General features: G+C 33.1%; 1 protein-coding gene across 1 annotated transcript; it reads left to right on the forward strand.

Annotated features, from left to right (window-relative positions):
* Positions 1 to 8,217: 8,217 nt before the first annotated feature.
* Positions 8,218 to 17,826, forward strand: LOC106140048 (uridine phosphorylase 1). The gene is made up of 9 exons (XM_060947642.1): positions 8,218 to 8,428; positions 9,350 to 9,553; positions 10,538 to 10,661; positions 10,881 to 11,042; positions 14,357 to 14,542; positions 14,861 to 14,999; positions 15,641 to 15,834; positions 16,261 to 16,334; positions 16,906 to 17,826. The coding sequence occupies exons 2-9, from the start codon at positions 9,372 to 9,374 to the stop codon at positions 17,012 to 17,014; spliced, it is 1,170 nt and encodes a 389-aa protein (XP_060803625.1). The 5' UTR covers positions 8,218 to 8,428; positions 9,350 to 9,371; the 3' UTR covers positions 17,015 to 17,826.
* The last annotated feature ends 1,710 nt before the right edge of the window (positions 17,827 to 19,536 follow it).

Raw genomic sequence — 19,536 nt, forward strand, 5'->3', positions numbered from 1 at the left:
CACAATAGTAATAAAACCTGACATTCTAAGTAATTATGAAAATGAAATAAATTTGACATTAAAAAATATAATTAATTGGTTTGAGAATAATAATCTAACAATAAATTTGACAAAAACAAATATAATGCATTTTTATAATAAAAAGTTACCAAATATAGATATTCACTATCAAGATAGTGATATAGATACTGTAGACCAAACCAAATTTTTAGGATTACAAATTGACAACAAACTCTCATGGAAACCTCATTCAGAAGAGTTATGCAAGAAATTAAACAAATCTGCTTTTTCTTTATACAATTTACGTAAAATTGTAAATTGCAACACAGTAATGACGGCCTATCACGGTATTGTAGCGCCTATATTACGTTACGGTATAATATTCTGGGGAAATACTACTGAAAGAGAGGTCATATTTAAGGCTCAAAAAAAATGCGTACGTGCCATATGTGGACTTAAAACTAGAGAAAGCTGTGTTGAACACTTTAAAACCTTAAAAATACTTACATTACCTTCTATATATATCTATGAAATGGCCATTTTTGTAAAAAGTAACCCAAAATTGTTTCCGAGGTTGTCAGATACAAGCAGGCGGAATAGATTGCGAAAACAATATTTCTACAATGTTTTGACAATTAAATGTAATTTAGCACAGGTTCGCAAAAGTGTAGTTGGAATAGCTGCTAAAATCTATAATAAATTGCCAAATTATTATAAAATGTTAGATTTAAAAAAGTTTAAACAAAAATTGTATACATTCCTTGCTGACAAATGTTACTATTGTATTAATGACTTTTTAAATGATACATTTTAATAGAATTGACATGTGTAAAAATATATTTTAGTTTGACTTTTTTAAAATTTTGATTAATGTAATGAATTATTATATTATATTTGTATGCTGTATTGCAACGGCAAAACATGGTGTTTCAAATTTTATTTAACATCAATTTTATGTACCCATGTTTTACAAATAAACGATTTCTTTTCTTTCTTTTCTTTTCTTTTATCTTCATCTTGTTTATTTGTAAATTGGTTCTATAAATTAAATGAAAAATACAATCACAGTATTAGTTAATATCATGATGATAATATTAGGTCCTTATCTACATATAAAATTGGCGTTTTCTTGTACTTGCCACTTTAATCACAAATTTCTCCGCTTTGGTTAGGAATTTCAAATTCAAATTTATACAGGTATTTACTACTATAATTATGTATTTGTGTTTCGTTAGCCGTCATTCATTTGTTTTGTTTTTCTTCTGACTTTTCTGTTTGCGTCACTCAGTTTACAAAATGGAAAACTTGAAATATTGCGTTATTTACGAGTACGAGTTCCACCGTGGCACCAGTGCTGCGGAAATGTCTCGAAGTGTAAAGAATGTGTATGGTGGTCGTGTCGCAAAAGAAAACACATTGCGTTTTGGGTTCCAACGTTTTCGTTCTGGAAATTTCATTTGCAGAACGGCCGGAGACCCTAGTTGATAATGAAGAACTTAAGGCTATTGTGGAAGAGTAACCATTGCAATCCGAGTAAGCTTCAGGCTTTGGTGTTAGCGATAAAACTATTTTAATCCCCATGAAGGAAATTGGGACAATTAAGAAACTTGGGAAAAGAAACCTCACGAATTGAGTGAAGCTAACCGGCAAACGCGTATCGACTGCTGCATTCCATTACTTAACCGGCACAATAATGAAGGGTTTTTTTTTATCAAATCATTACCTATAATGAAAAGTTGAGTGATTCTCTTCGATAATCAGAAACGCTCATAGCAATGGCTGGACTCTGGCCAGCCTGCAGCCCCTGCCTGTCCCAAGCTAAAATTGACCCAAAAAAGTTAATTGTGAGCGTTTGGCGGTGCGCCGGTGTCGTCCATTACAGTTTTCTCAAATCTGGTCAGATAATTACGACAGACTGCTATTCAACAATTGCAAACTGTGATGGAAAAGCTAGCTGCTAAACAACCGGGGCCGATCAATCGCTCCAAGCTACTGCTGCTTCACAACAACGCTAGACCAGACACTGCTACTGTACTACTGCACTGCTGACAGACGGCTTCCGAATTAGAGAAGCCTCAATTGGAATGACTAAGGCATCCACCGTATCTACTCCCTGGACCATGCTCCAATAGATTACCATTTTTTTCGAAATTTGGAAAGTCTAAACCGCCTTCAAAGATTTTATAGATTCCCGTCCGAAAGGTTCTTACTTTGATTAAATAAATATACTTATTTTAAAATACTCGACTTTTGGTTTCTCCTATACTAAACGCCAATTTCATATGTAAGAACCTAATATTACATTTTGATGTATTTCCTTTAATTTATTTACAATAAATAATTTTTAATAGTAGCTGTATTTTGTTTAAAAGTTTTCAAAGGAAAATAAAATTATGACTGTATCTAATAAAATGATTACTTTAAAATGAAATCAGTACCTAATTGTCTCTCGACCCCTGTGTTTCCCGCATGTATGTTATTTCTCCAAATAAAGTGTTTAAGCAATTCATATTGTATTTTTTATGTTCCGTATTGAAACACGTTATTATCACCATCCTTAACGAATATAGTAGTAACAGATAGTATGCCTCCCGCGGGACTTGGCACGACTGAACAGAGGTATTGCCGAAAGACGAAATGAACGTAAAACGGCTTTTGCTAAGTTAATGTAAAGATTTAGGTGATATCTTTCAGTTTGGTATCCTCTTTTCTATTCTTTTATTTTACAAATATATTAATATTTGTAAAATAAAAGAATAGAAAAGAGTTATCAAGTCAAGTTAAATAAGTAAGTAAATAACAAGTAAATCAAGTTAAATTTATTTAAATTTCAATTTAAAATTTTAAGGCTGTTGGCTCTGACTACCATGCGTATAGACGTGATTATACGTATGTATGTAATATTAGTATTATGTATTAGTACCGTATGGTTCCACGGCACTTAAGAAAAGGACCACTCTATCTCTTTCCCAAGTACCTATGTTGTAAAAGGCGCTAAGGGATGGTCTAAAAAACTTGAGATTCTTTTAAGCGATGGGTTAGCGACCTGTCACGATTTGAATCTCGATTCCATCGTTAAGCCATATAGCTGAACGTGGCCTTTTAGTCTTTGGGGTAGGATGTTAGCTGTCTACCCCGTGGGGGATATAGACGCGTACATGTATAAGTACCTATGTTATATTAATGCGACAGTGAGCCTTTTATTGTCCTTTCACACACATCTCCGGATTTGAATGATGATGTAGGTATATCACATCGGAGTTACCATATCTGGAGGGTTTTTAAACACTTGTTTTGTTTAGCTCATGAACCTTTTAAATTTTTGATACAAATCTGAAGCTATTAGTAAAATACCTACATATAAGCTGATGCAACTTTTGAATGGAAATTTGAAATGTATAGTTCTTAAATAGGTACTTTATAGATACTTGTGTATCAATCTGTAAGTTTAAGCTAAAATTGATTAGTAAAGTCGTGAGCGGAATCTATCGTTGTCTCATAATTTTTTATCACAATAGCTTTCATTTTTCATTTCAATTCACTAGGGTAAATCATTAGGGGGCGCTGATCGCAGACAGGCGAAGAGAGAATAATTTTGTTCGATGATATTTTTAGGCACCGGTTATTTCATATATTGTAAGGAGTATTCTTTACTGGCCCTGGGTCTCCGGCCCTGTGTGAACGAGCCCTGTGCTTGCGTCTTCTGCGCAGGCTCGTGCCTTGTAATGGGTGGAAAATGTACCTCTGTTGACAGCGAGCAGTCGCCCCGCGCCCTCATTGCCCACCCATCGATCCGTACACCTAACAACGAAATATCGGTCAACGTGGTTCTTTTATCAGTGAAGTGCCTCTACAATAATGTCCTTCGACAAAGATGAACTCCGCGACGAGTAAGTAACTTGCTACCTCAACATATTTTTTTCAGAATTCGATAATTTCCAGCTCTTTGGTTAATTGTGTCACTCTCATTATCAAAGACGTAACAGCTAACCTATTGTATCTTGTCGTATATAAACCTTTTTTTTATTTGAGCTTGGTGTTTCCCATCTAAAGATTTGTGGGCAATAAGCCAAACACTTTACAATTGCATTTTGTTTTCAGCGATTTATCTATGTAAAATCTACTTATGTCATTATTGAATGCTTTATATGTTACTAATTGTAAGCAACCGAGTAGAAGGTGCATAGGTATTCGTAAAAGGTAAATAGACAAGTATTTAAACAAAGTCACACATTAGGTAGCCTTTGCGGCTGACGTCAAGGGATCGCGGCTACCAGGAAAAAATATAGTCGTTGGTTTGTAATACATATGTATTGCTGCGCATTACAAGAATTCTAAATGTATATTTTAATAGCCTTAGTCAGGGCGGATGGTAAGGTATGTAACGATCGCAGCATTGCATTATTATCGTCGCAGCGAAGGTAACATGATTTTGGCGTATTCTTACGTTTTCATAGTTGGTATGATGATTTTCTGTCCAAAAATAATCAGAATATTGGTAGATAGTTAATTTCACGGCCATCGGATTTGATGCACTCATATGGAATCTTACTGTGCTTTATTGATATGGTGGGTCAGCGGTAATTTAAGTATCAAATGAGGCTATATTATTTAATTAAAAAAAAAAAATATTGCCAAGTTCAGGTAACTAGGAAGAAAAGAAGCTTTATAAACAAAGAGCAAATAGCAACTTTGCTACAGATGTATTTCATGTCACAACCATATGTGCCATATTTTATAATAAATACTTATTATTAAACATCCAAGGCCCAGGTCAATAAACATAAAAAGTTAATTTCTCAAGATTCGAACCCCCAAACAAGCGCACAGCCGCTGCGCCACCTTCAACAATATTTATTCAGATAGATTTAAAAAACTTTTTGAGCGTAACTATTCTTTAGGTATGACGTACCTAGTAGATACCCGCATATATTATATTAGTAAGTGGTTAGTCTTATGCTAAATAAGAAGTTCGCAAATTGACTAACGGCTCGTTTTAATGGTGGTAACAAGGAAGATTTTTGTGTATTGTTTAAAGAACTTAAATTGTCTGGCAAGCACAAAAATATTATGAGCAAGGCGCGATATAAAAGGAAAAAGCAATTAATAAAACAATAAAGCGTGAATTTCGCTGAAACTAAGTGTTTACTGATATTGACGTACGAGTAGTCACCCGTTAAAGATTTTTGGAAATTACCACGAGAGAGAATACGGGAAACAGCCATGAGTATCCATTTTCAGACAACAGTAGCTTATATTTTTGTGATTACCATAGCTACAATTCTAAACGAATTATTAAACATGTTATTTTGTTGCAAGTAGATAGTGTGATTATGTAAGTACAAACAGCATTTTCGACTAAAAAAGAAGTATGGTGTCTGGCTCGGAGATAAATATACAATCTGTGTGCACTGCACAGAATACCATTATGGGGAGTCTCGTGCTGATTATGAGTGGGTGATTGTATTTCGCATTGGTTCAATCAGCGACCTATTGTACACTGTTATTGAACTAACACGCAAACAATGGACGCAATCAGGCATGATGAGGGTGAAGTCTTGAACTTCAAGTCTACACAGCTCATTGCTAACCCGCAACTCGCAATATAACAAAATTTACATGGATGATATGATAAAAGCCATTCAACATATCAATTCGTCAAAACAACGCAACAAATACAACCTGCTTATACTTCACATATACTGATAATCTCATCTGATAATAGGATACCTATTTGGTATCGCTTTATATACCTATTATGGCTTAATACTCGTTACATTATAGTTGAAATAATTTTACCCAATTATCAACTTGTTTCAGCTTGATATAGGAGTTTGATCGTGTTTGGTAGACAAAATATTTTACCTCTAGCAATGAGTAGGTATAATAGTTTGCTACTCTGATATTTTCAGAAAGTATAGTTACTAACTATATTTTCTGAGTTACCCATAAATATTACTTCATTATATGATTGATTTTATGAGCTTTTGTCCATTTTATAGTTACGCCAAAATGTATGACATCCATAAAGAATATAAATTAAAATTGAGACACCCACACCATCATCACAATTGAAAAACAAATAAGTAGTTCAAATGCACAGTTATAATGACTACTGAGTTTTTGTTTGGTTCAGACAAGTACCGTTGTGACAGGAACCAGAATTATGGTAGTTCTATCATTGAGAAGACACAAAAGTTTAAAATTATTATTCCAATCGGAATGTGCAGAAGTATAAAGTCGTATTTCCCATTAAGTAAGATAGATAGAGACCTATATAATGTACATTCCAAATATGTTAGTTTGCACTCAGTGCCTATAAACAGTCAGTTATCTGTATTAAATACTTTTATTCACAATAGAAAGTTATTAAAAATAACAAAACCATAAATTGCTTACAGTATTCATTATTTTTAAATTCATACCGGCTTTATATCTTTTAATATATCTACCTACATACACACGTAAAAGTATCTTGCTGGTTGCTACAATACCTGCCTACTTTTTTGTCTTTGACAAAACAAAATAAAAATACTTAGCAAGTAAGTAACGAGGTATACTCGTACTTACCTGAGTAAGAAGTTATTAACATTTTTAACAGAGCAATTCTCCCGTCAAACGCGTTTGTCTTTGACATTTTATCCCTTACGACAAAGACTCTTTCTAAGCAATAGAAATAAAAAGTTAACAAAAGAAAGTTAATAACAATCACTTAACTACGAAATCTGACAAATCAAACCTTAAAACTAATTATTTACTAGTAATTACTTCTTACAAACGAAAAGCTTAACTTAAAATGAATATGGCTGACAAGGCTAATTACTACGTTCTTAATTTCCTACACAATGTCCGTACCACACCACGCGCTAGAGAAAACTGAACTCAAATCATCTTCGTATGGGTTTCATCATGAAAGTCTTCTTTATGACAGAAATCCTTAATTAATAACCAGAACTCTATTCGTACCGTGTGGTTCCCGGCACCAATACAAAAAAGAATAGGACCATCTCTTTCCCATGGATGTCGTAAAAGGCGACTAAGGGATAGGCTTACAAACTTGGGATTCTTTTTTAGGCGCTGGGCTAGCAACCTGTCACTATTTGAATCTCAATTCTATCATTAAGCCAAATAGCTGAACGTGGCCATTCAGTCTTTTTTAAGACTGGTGGCTCTGTCTACCCCGCAAGGGATATAGACGTGACCATATGTATGTATGTAACTCTATTCGTATTTTACTTATTGGTAAAAGGATTATAAGTAATGACTTTCTATCTGTACGAAATAATAATTAAGTATTTTTGCTTATTATTGTGTAAATACATTGCGACATCTTCCTAAATATAAAGTTTTATATAAAGATGACACGAAGGGAAAGAAAAATTAATAAATTTTGAAAAAGGATGTTACGGATAGTTAGCTGCCTAGTTATACTAGGTATAATCGTAAATAAAAAAATGACCTATTCGTTATATCTCTCTCACCTACTCATTCGTCATTAGCAGTTCTGTTGACAGATAAAAAAGGCATTCTCATTTCTCTACGAATTCGCCGTATATATGTTTTGTAACAATAACACGTACTTTCAAAAATAAGTAATCAGGTACATTTCTGTTTGTAACAGACTGGTTAATTTGACCTCGCTCATGATGCAGCAACGATCATTAAAAATTGCCGCCGGATTTTAATAAGTAAATTAAAGTTATATATGTGTACTTGTACAGTGTTCACATAGATATGGTAGGGGAAATGAAGTGAGTAAATTATTATAGGGAGGTAGATTAAAAAGAGAAGTGGAAATTCATTATCTCTGTCTACCCTAATGGGAATCAGGCGTGAAGGATGGTATGTATGATATAAGAGAAGTCAGATACCGAACGTTATATTAAATTAAAGAAGTTTGAAAATGTAGAGTAAGAATAAGTTATAGAAGGCGTTTAATCTAAAATAAGTATGACTTTAATTGTGTTATTAGCGCACAAAGGGCTTTAAATTAAAGCTAACAATCAGGAAGATTGGAAATGCATCATTAAGGCTGAAAGTTGAATATATGTAGTTTACTTTTCATATAGGTATACCACCACTTCTAGGCTAACTTAGCCTTATCGCTAGGTACCTGGTATTTTATTGACAGTAGGTAATCATGAACCGTAACATTATTAGTTTAATTGGCGTGATCATTGGCGCGTTACTTTCGTCACTTATTGCACGAAGGCACAAGATGTTTATTTCTATGTGCCAATGCTAGGGTTTATTCATCGTTCAACTTTCCGCTGATGAACAACAAGCAGCGTGTAGAGTGTCAATCGGAATTTGAAAGCCGATCCCAGTGTACGTGCGACCCTGACACTCGCGGTCTTTACGAAAATAATAAAAAAATATATATCTGTGCTATTTTTGTTTCGGCCTTTTTGGATATTAAAATTAGAAGGTATGAATTTTTATTTATATAAATATGAAAAGAAGACAATTTTTTAATTTTGATGTATTTTGAAACTATTACTGTTAAGTTAAAAAAATAACTAAGTAGAAAAAAATAATAAACTAGTGATATAGTTATGAATTATATACTCAATGCATTTTTCTTATTTATTTTTAATATTACTTACATCAACTTTGAAATTCCTGGTAGATGTAGTATGTGGAATTATGGTTTTTATCTAGGTATGTAACTTAACTAGTTTATTATGTTTGGTGAAATTCAAGAAACCACGACAATGTAATAGCTAATAGCAGCATTGTAATATATTTTGAGTTAGTGGATTATATAACTATACTACTATGTATTAAAAGAAATTGTATCAAAATCTAACATTTATTTTTAAAGGGCTGGACTCATTTTGATGGATTCGAATGTGAATTTATTGCATATCGACTATTAGAAAACATGTTTGCAATACGATAATAACTTACCAGAAAAGTAAAAAAAGTGTTGCCTTTCGTCACTTTGACAACAATCATATCACAAATCCACTCGCGCCCTGATAAGGTGATTGTGTCAGTTTATAGCGAATTTAATCGATGGCTATCATAACAATGAGAAAATGACCTTCAAAGCTTCAATCACTGAAAATACTTTAATTCTAAATTTAGATACTAGAAATAGAAATAAGACAGATAAAAATTTATAACAATTTAATAATTACAAGGAAATTTGTGTTACACGGCTGCTGTAAAATCAAATCTTCCGCGGCATTTTGTTACCTACTTGAAGGCATAATTTATAAGAAACATAATCATGCAACATAGTATAGAACCCTTAATTTTTTTTTAATCAAAGTTTCATGTTATTTTTTTATTATTTTATTTATTAGTACACATTCATGATTTTCACATCTTTATTTTTTAATAGTTCATAAAAACAAGTAATCAAGATGCCATCAAACCGCATCGAGGAGGAGCACAAAGAGTCGCAGAACTCTGGCCATTCCGGGAACGGTTCGTCGCAGCAAACAGTTGGTATCAACGGGAAATGTGGGAAAAACGGGAAGTCGAACGAAAACAGAACTCAAGAAGGTGCCGATCTTACCACTGAAGTTGATCCTGATTGTGTTAGGTTATTGTTTTATGTTACATGCCTTTGTTAACGAGTAATAAACTTATTTTCTAAGTTTGTAATTCTGGGGCGAGAATTTTTATAAAATATACCTATTTTACTAAAAAATATATTTTGTAATGGTAAGCTTCATTAAGCATTCGATAAATTATACCTATTTAGAGTAGTGAATTGACAAGTTTAATACTAACTCGCAAATAGATAGGTCACATCGCGTAGATCACAAGATACGGAGATAATGTCATCCTCAAGTATTTATTTCCTCAGTCAAGGTCAAGATAAGTATTCTGTTTATTTTGAAATAAAATTGATGAGCAATATTACTAGTAGATCAACGCGAACATAGACCTCTTTCATTTTTTTTCTACATATAATCGATACATCTCAAAACACTTGGATATGAAGAGAAAGTACAGAGATTTTTTGGATGGGTATAAAAAAATCGATTTGGATAATTAGAAAATTTGGTCTTTGGTTGTTCATATTATAAAGGAGATAATGTGATTTTTAGTTATTGTTTATTATCTGATCGATTATAAAGTATACATGTATATGAAACTTTCAGAGTACCTACTTGTTTTAATTAACATTTGTTACCATAAAAATATTCACTAATTTAATGTAAGTAATTAATTTAAAAATGAATCTGATAAAAAAAGAGGTCTTTACTTATTTTATGAAAGTATCAAAATATTGTAAACAGTATTTTTTCCATCTTTTACGAATAATAAAATATTTATAGGCAATTATACGTTATATATTTGAAGGAATCTTATGAAGGACTTAAACATAATACACGTGGAAACTAGAAGTAGGACTAAAATAATTTTTTTTTTGGTAGGTATTATAGGTCTATAGATAAATCGCTATTAGCTTTGTAAATAGGCATAACTATTCCCTTTTACAACTTTTATTCGAACTTCAAAAAGTAAAAGAATGATTTTACTAGCAATAACTAGAACTTAAATATTGTTTCGATTTAAGGTATCCCGATGGTTCCGTCCGGCTCCGGAACCCCAATATCGAGCTCATGGACCAAGACATCCTGTACCACCTGGCCCTTGGCAGTGGTTCTCACGACCTTATCGAGATGTTCGGGGACGTGAAGGTATTGTGTAGGACAATGCTCAAAAAAGTTATAGAAACCTGTTCAATGCTCCCTTTTGCATCTGCCTGCCCATATTGTTATGTTAATAGACTGCGATTTATCCATTTTTTATTTGGATTTGAGAAATTAATGACAAAGGTCTAAACCTTTAGCATTTAGTCTGCCTTTAGTATCGTACATATACCATAATTAAAAACATATATACTTTATCTGTTTCAGTTTGTATGCATGGGCGGGACTCCAAAACGTATGGAGCAGTTCGCTTACACCATAATGGCGGAGATAGGCCACAAACTGCCCTGTGGGACTACGCTTCAGGATATCAGCCAGTTTTCCTATAGATATTCCATGTACAAAGTGGGACCAGTGCTATCTATTAGTGTAAGTATCATAATGATCTAATAATAATCGTATAGTTTTTACTGTGAAATAAAAAAATATATTCTATCGTTGATGGCATCTGATTAACTGATTAACCATTAGACATTGGTTCAAATTCTACCTCGTTTATGGTATTTGTGCCAATGGTTATGCAATCGTTTGATTGGAAACCTATGCTCTTACAGTGATGGAAAACAAAGCGAGGAAATGAACGGGCTAATATGCTTCAATATGGGTTGGGAACTTAATCTTTTCTGAAAAAATTGCGAAGGTCAGGCTTGAGTGTTAAAAACTAATTTCCCTATTCAAACGCGGACCACGGGTTTCTCTCCAAAGAGGCGAGGATGCAACTGAAGTAAGATAATGATGACAAGAAAATAATTCTTTCGCTCTTTCAATAAAGATGGATTTTTACCGATTAGTCTCAACTGCAACGGTGTCTTCTTCATTAAAATCGCTTGAGTAAAACTATGAGATACCTGTTATATTTCTGGAATGGAATGTTTCGCCTCATCAGATTTTTCCGTACCGCGATCATTTTAAATTGCCACAATTGGACATGCTCTGTCGGTAATTGCAATTGCGAGTCGGGAGTCAGGCCGCTTTTGATCTTAGAATCCTGATGAAACGAGTTTATATCAACAATTACAAACTAGTTTCATTAAAGACATTATATTGTTAACCTTTACATTACGGCCATTCGTAAATTCAGCGTCTAAATGTATAAAATCTTGTTAAAAAAACATACCAAAGCGAAACGAAATAAATAAAAAAAAAACTATTGACTATGAATTTGAGGTCGAATTAAATATAATAAGGTTAAAAAAAGGTTGTATTTTAAATTATAATAAAACATTTAAAGGTCTTTAATCTAAACATATATAAGCACAGAATACTTATACTAAGTACGTATTCTGTGGTTATTATTTATTATTATGGGGTTTTCCTACTTAGTAGGAAAGCCACAGAATATCCGGGATAATAGGACCCGGGATTGCAACTGCTATCTCGGGTCGGCGGATTATTAGGGGTCAATAACTTGGATCTCTTTAGTCGACATTATTTAAGTGTTTACCTACTGCTTAGCACTGTCACTATTATTTTATTAAAAGTATATTTATATTATTGTGTTTTTTTTTAAGTATTTATAGGTATATTAGGTTCTTATGAAATTGGCGTTTGGTAGGTATAGGAAGAACAAAGTGACGAATATTTTTTAATATAATATTCATTTAATCAAAGTAAGGATCATTATTATCTACGCACTTTTGCCATCAAATTGGTCATTGATCATTCGGACGAGAATCAATAAAATCTTTGAAGGCGGTTTGTACTGCCCTGTATCGGAGTTGATTTATTCCTTGGAAGCAGTTATCCAAATTTCTAAAAAAGGGGGAGAAATATGTGATTATAGTGACCAGTACAAGAAAACGCCAATTTCACATGTAACGACCGAATATTTATATAATATCTACATATTTTATTATAAAGATACTTTATTGCGTGCTGTGAAAAGTGCCGTGTGGTTCCCAGCACGAATAGAAAAAAAGAATAGGACCACTCGATCTCTCTCCCAGGATGTCGTAAAAGGCGATTAAGGGATAGGCTTATAATTATTCTTTTTAGGGGTAGGGCTAACAACCTGTCACTATTTGGATTTACAATTATCAATTTTATAATAGGCTATTACACTCTTTTTTGAAAACTGTTTTAAATCAATCCTGAGACTGTGTTATACCTATAGAATTTTTATTAAAAATTTTTGAAGCCGAAAAGTGCTCTAAAAACGATTTATTATTTATGATTTTGTATTTTCGCGCGAAAACGCCATCCGCCATGCTGTTTTGACTCGTGACGTCATACTTTTAGTAAACAATACGGCTCTACGTAAGACTAAAGTAAAAAGATTTTTGTAATAATGAATTACAATACATATTGTTGGTGTCTTGTTCCTGAATGCAAGAATACAAGTATAAAAACACCAGAAAAATTGTGGATTCCACTGCCAAGTGATATTAAAATGAGAAACACTTGGTTGAAATTAGCAAGAAGAGATCCAAAATAGGTTATGTTGGATTGGTTGTGTAATAATTTACCTATTATAATTGTGTATTGTAAGAGAATGTTTAATACAATAAATACTTACATCGCTGTTTTAACATTTCTTAACTCAGCAGAACAGAAATCGGGATTGGACGCAAAAAATTTCGCCACCATCAACGTATTAATCCTCGGTAGATTTATATTGTCTGCTTTCACAAAACCGTCTTCCATGATTCTATTAAATTATTAAAGAGTAAAAACCCAAAAACGTGATAGAAATTTTAAAATTTTAAAATAAACAGAGCCTGACATCATCAATATGTTTTCGATTCGATATTTGTTTACTAAAAGTATGACGTCACGTCAGTACCCAACATGGCGGATAGCGTTTTCGACTTTTGAAGAACAGATTAAAAAAGAGGATTTTTTAAATTGAATTATAAAATCCATATTGCACTTTTATGAATAATGATCGATGTTTTTCTTTTATTTTTTACAAAATCTATAAGATACGTGCATTTTTATATTTTTTTTTACATGGTGTAAAATAGCCTATTAAGCCAAAAAGCTGAACGTGACCTATCAGTCTTTTTAAGACTGTGGGTTTTGTTTTCCCCGCAAGGTATATAGACGATACTATATGTTTTTATGTATACTTATGTGAAAATAAGTTATAGGTAGGTACCTACTCTATCTGCAATGACGTTTAGGTTAAGTAGAGTTTGCCTAGCATTCATTTTGACATTAGGTACTATTCACAAATCAATTTACCATCTCACTTCTTTCAGATATTATTACGAGTATGTCGTAAGTAAGTAATATTGGAAACGATTACTTGTGCATAGGTTTCTTCTTTATCTATACAAAAATCCAACTGTATATTATATACTCCTACAATAGACGGTCCAATAAACATAACTATAGGAAGTTGTCAGGCTTAATACCTACGCGTAATTCAATCTGCATCCTCGATTAGCACGAGTTTTCCTATACAAACTCATGTATTTTACATGGAATCTATATATAAACTCGTAAGATTGCCTCAGACAATTATAGGTATATCATATCTTCATATTTTTATGGTAAGATTTGAGCCAACAGTCCCAAGACTGGCGAAGTCAACGTCCCACTGTATAAATGACCACATTTGAAGTCCTTAAAGTATAATGATTTTATAAAATATTAATTTATAAAGTAAAACCATTCTATGACCATGAGGAAATTTTCAACTTAGCTCGATTTGTGTAATTTGCTTATTATATATTTTCCAGCACGGCATGGGTATACCGTCAGTGGGCATCCTTTTACACGAGGTGATCAAGCTAATGTACCACGCGAAGGTTCGAGACCCTGTCTTCTTCAGGATCGGGACGTGCGGCGGGGTCGGCTATGAGGGCGGAACTGTCATCATCTCTGAGGAAGCAGTCGATGGAGCTTTGAGGAATGTTCTTGAAGTGGTACGTCATTTCATACAAAGAAATAGTGTTATATATATAGCGTCGGTGATCGATGGTTAAGGTACCCGACTAAAGATTCGTGACGTACAGGTTCAAATCCTACTGCACCAATCTATCCATGAGTCTTTTCTGATTTATATAAATTACTTTGACTTGCTAACCGATGCTAGGTTCTCCTGGAATGTTTATAGAGATCAGACAGGAGTAGGTAGAAATACGTGTAAAAAACCTGACCTTATTTGATTAGTCATTAGATGATTGTTTTTGTACACGGTGTAGGTAAGTTGGTCTTAGTTTTAATTGCTCTGTCCTTTTCAGACGGTACTTGGCAAGAACATACAGCGACCATCTAAGTTGGATAAAAGGTTGATGCGTGAGCTCAAGGGTCTGGCAGACCCTGAAGACCCTTATGATACCGTCACTGGCAAGACAATGTGTACTTATGATTTCTATGAAGGTAAATATAATTTTGTCTTATAAGGCTTATCTATAGACTTGACATTATTCTGAATTGCGAATCTCATTGATCTTTTCGGACTTTTTGTCATGTCTACCCCGTAAGGGATAAGACGTGTACCTATAGCTTCGTAATTCGAAATATGTAAATAATTTAAACACAAATAGTCAGCTGCAGCCCACGCTTTTTAATTCTCCGTAGTAGCAACACAAGGTTTGTTTGTTAAATGTGGGACAAACTTATTGTAGTTGAAAAATGAATACAGATAACAACACAATGAACTACTGCAGCTGTGATATTATACCACATTTTTTTATATATTTCTTGAAATAATAATATGCATGTGTGCAGAAACTCGTCTCGAAATTACTTTGGGGCTATCTCAATCTGTGAAGTGAAGTTTAGGCGACTAAAACATAGGCTTATAAACTTGGGATTCTCCTTTTAGGCGACATCTAGCAACCTGTCACTATTTGAATCTCAATTCTATCATTAAGCCTATCAGCTGAACGTGGTCTATAAGTCTTTCAAGACCGCTGGGTCTTTCTCCAGGCAAGGGATATAAACGTGATCATATGAATGAATGGCAATATCTAAAGATGGTCATGGGAACATCGGTAAGTTACAATTTTGATTGACAGGTCAAGGACGGTTAGACGGTGCCTTCTGCGATTTCTCTGAAGCGGACAAGATGGAGTACCTGGAGGGCATTCACAAGGCGGGCGTGGTGAACATCGAGATGGAGTCGCTCGCGTTTGCTGCGCTCACGCACCACGCGGGAATCAAAGCGGCGGTTGTGTGCGTTACGCTGCTTGATAGATTGAAGGGAGATCAGGTACTTATAACAAATTTTACATTCTATTTAAAATTTAATTACTTATATTTCAGTTAAATCAATTCATCATAACAATGTATTCTCTCGTCCACATTTCTTTTTCTAATTCTCAGTTTGGATTATTATGAAATTGACATTATTGAACATAATGCTGCAGTGCATTTGTTATCGCTTCTTCCGCATTGACGCTTTGGAAGCGGGACTAAACTTGTTAAGATTAAGTAATTTGTTGTAAAACCAAAAAAATATGAATTTTTAAACTAATTTTGGAAGAATTTTTGTTACACCCTTAGTGTAACGGTCATGGGCTCCTCCCAGGGTGAACGCAACTGGGACACACTGAGATTAAAGATTCTGCATTCGGCTATAAAAATCATTATATAGTATTGACAAGCTGCAAAAAATAGTATATATGTTGTTTTCCAGGTATTAGCACCAAAAGAAGTATTAGATGAATGGCAACAACGCCCGACAAAGCTAGTTTGTCGCTACATTAAGAGGTAAAGGTTCTTGGACTAATTTCATTTTAACATTATAGAAATCCCTACTTATTTATTATCAAGACACTGCAGACCGGACAAAGTGATAAGAGTAAAGTCGGAAGGAGAACCCCAGGCCTCCAACCACTCCTGTAGAGGGTGCAACCGGGAACACGCAGAGATGAAATAGAGTTGTAATGGTGGACCAGTATAGGGACGGGGTTGGAAATTGTTTCATTAGGAGTGAAAATAAATATTGACACTATAGGTTCTTACGATGTAGTAGTATCTTCTATAGATACTACTACATCGTAAGAACCTATAGTGTCAATATTTCTTTTCACTCACAATCTCCCAATCTCCCTTAAAAAGTGCCCAAATTATTTTTTTGTCTACTTATATAATATATATGCAGTCTAGGTCTATCCCCGATTGCCACAGATGTTTAAATAGTAAGGGCCTTAGAAATTAGAATAATACAGATAAATACGGCTGTTGTTCGATTCGCAGTTGAGTGTGGAAAATTATGGCTTTCTATATGAATTATCGTAGTTATTTCTTTTTAAATCATACTTCTTTGGATCTCCTCCAGGTATCTGCAGATGAAGGGTCGGTTGTCTCTGGACGGCCACGGCTCCATTCCAGTGAAGAGCCCGCGTCGGTTCAAGCTGGTGCAACAGGAGTCAGAAACTTACGACTAAGTCAACTTTACTTGTTAGTGGTCACGCGGAATAGTGTGTCCTATTAATTTTAATATTTAACTACTAATTTATAAGAATGCGGCGAATGATATATTGAACTGTACCTATGTATAAGGTATAGCCATGATTGCTTTTTGCTTGCACGTCTTTCAGTTTGAGATCCAGTATACTCACTCAGTGAATCAGGTTTCCTATGTTTGTCAAATATCCAATTCCAGTTACTATTAAATATGACATATTGACTACACTTAGGTATGCAATAAATTACTGCCACGTTTGAAGAAGTTAATGTTTAAGTGATGCGATGTTAAGACATTTTGAAATTTAACGTAAACACGTGTTTTGAGACCAATTGTAGTTAAATGTTTTAGTGATATTTTGTTAGTGTTGCACTCAAAAGCGTTACGGTTGTGTGTAAGTTCTTGACATATCTCCAGCTTGTTACTGTTATTGTTCACGAGAAGAGCGGAAAAATATAAATAGACAGTTCTATTATGCGTTTGATTACGCCAAACAATTTCCTCACCAGTATCAATTATTCAGTTTCTCTCATATCCATCTAAATTTTTTCGTCTTCTTAAAATATTCTCCGCAAACGAAATTTTAATTTTAATTAAAACGATTATTTCGAAAGAAAGAACTATTTGCATACCACAAGTAGGCCTATCAATTTACAGTGCTATACACCTTACAACGACGATGTGGTTAGTTACGAAATCACAATCGAAAATGTCAAATACTTCAGCTAATAAAGTTATTTGTCACATATGTAGTGTAATATTTTTAAGTTTATTACACTGACTTAAAATCTTCGATGTAGTTTAATTATGAGTATGTACTCCTATTAGTCATTCACTTTCCAGTTCATGGTTTGATCTAAACGGAAATAAGTACTTACATATTGATAACATATCAGAATTCTTTACACTTACACTTTCATATAAACATAATGATCCAATGAGAGGCATTTTAATGTGTATAAGTATGACATCCCACACTTAAATATAAAATTCATTGTTCACAATTTTTTAGTTATGCATTACTTGTTCAATATTTATAATATTATATATTATATGGAATATTCCACATTTGCATCTTATTTCAATAGGAAATTTTATGCTTGAGTAACAGAACGTGATGTATACAAACGAGATTCAACTTATTGAGTTAAAATACTTTTGTTGAATCATTATTATAGGCGAGGGTTATGCATGTATGGGTCTTGTTATGATCTTTGATAATACCTACTACTTCATCTACTTGCAATTTTTGAAGCTTATTTGAATCATATATATATATATATATATATATACATATATATAAGGAAACTGATTAATCTATGTAAAATAGTTAGTCCTTACTCACTTCTATATCTCTAAGCATATCTTATATAATTAAAAAAAAATGTTTGTCATATAAAAATAAACCAATGAAAGACAGATAATTGACGAAAAAGCTCTTAAATATATTAAATTATTTTTTAACTCTTTTCAGTAGCATAATTTAATAAATAAATCTATTTGAAATCGTATGATGTATCTAACATTGTAGGTAAGTACATAACATTTTAGCGGCCTAAAGTTTTAACGCATTGTATTAAAATTCTTGTTAAAGAATAATCAATAATGTGAAAGCGTTGTTTATACATAGCGTTGGCGATCGATTGTTCTATATTACGAGTCACTTCAACTTTTTTGGCATGAGAATTGGCAATGCTGTTATTGAATTAATCAAAGATTTATAATCTGTGCATTAGTTAAATTAGTAAATAATGAAAGCTATCAGTGTTACAAGTTGATAATATTTATAAGGCATATAGTTTTAAGACGGTGGAAACGCCTGTTATATTCAATAAGAGTGCTTCCACGGGTGTTAGACGTTAGTCTTTGCACTATAAGTGTCTCAAAGTGTTTCGTGTTGGATTTAATTGTTATAGCAGCACCTTCCATTTTACGCGTGACTGTCATTGGTATATTTGTGTATATTTATATTTGTGGCAACAATTTAAAAAAAAATATTAAGCATTTATTTAGTTAATTGATAGTTTTTATTTAGTTTATTTTTGAAGTTTATTAAAAAATATATTTATAAAAGACATAAAACATTTTTTTCATGGTTATTATTCTGTTTAAAATTATAACCACCGCAAAGAGAACTACCATAATAATATGTCATTGTATGTTTTCAGTTTAGCCTTATTTATTTATGTAATTGTATTGTGGTATTTCGTGGTATATTATTAAAAATTATACATTTCTTACGTTACTATGAAAGCATTTGTTAAACTAGCCAGGTGTTTTAGAGGAGCGTTGATGTCTTGTAAACTGTAAACTTAGGACAAGTACAAAACTACTTCTATGATGTTGCGTAGCTGCTACATTGCTGTATAGAAATTAAATTGATGGCCATTGGTATTGTTCAGGCCATGTTCAATAAGGTGGAGTTACTGATTGTAAGATGATAAATTTGAGACATTGTGTTCTGTTAAATTATGTTTTTGTGAAATTTCAGTCTTCTTTCTC

The sequence above is a fragment of the Amyelois transitella genome, chromosome 14, assembly GCF_032362555.1.
Source record: "Amyelois transitella isolate CPQ chromosome 14, ilAmyTran1.1, whole genome shotgun sequence".
Classification (NCBI taxonomy): Eukaryota; Metazoa; Arthropoda; class Insecta; order Lepidoptera; family Pyralidae; genus Amyelois; species Amyelois transitella.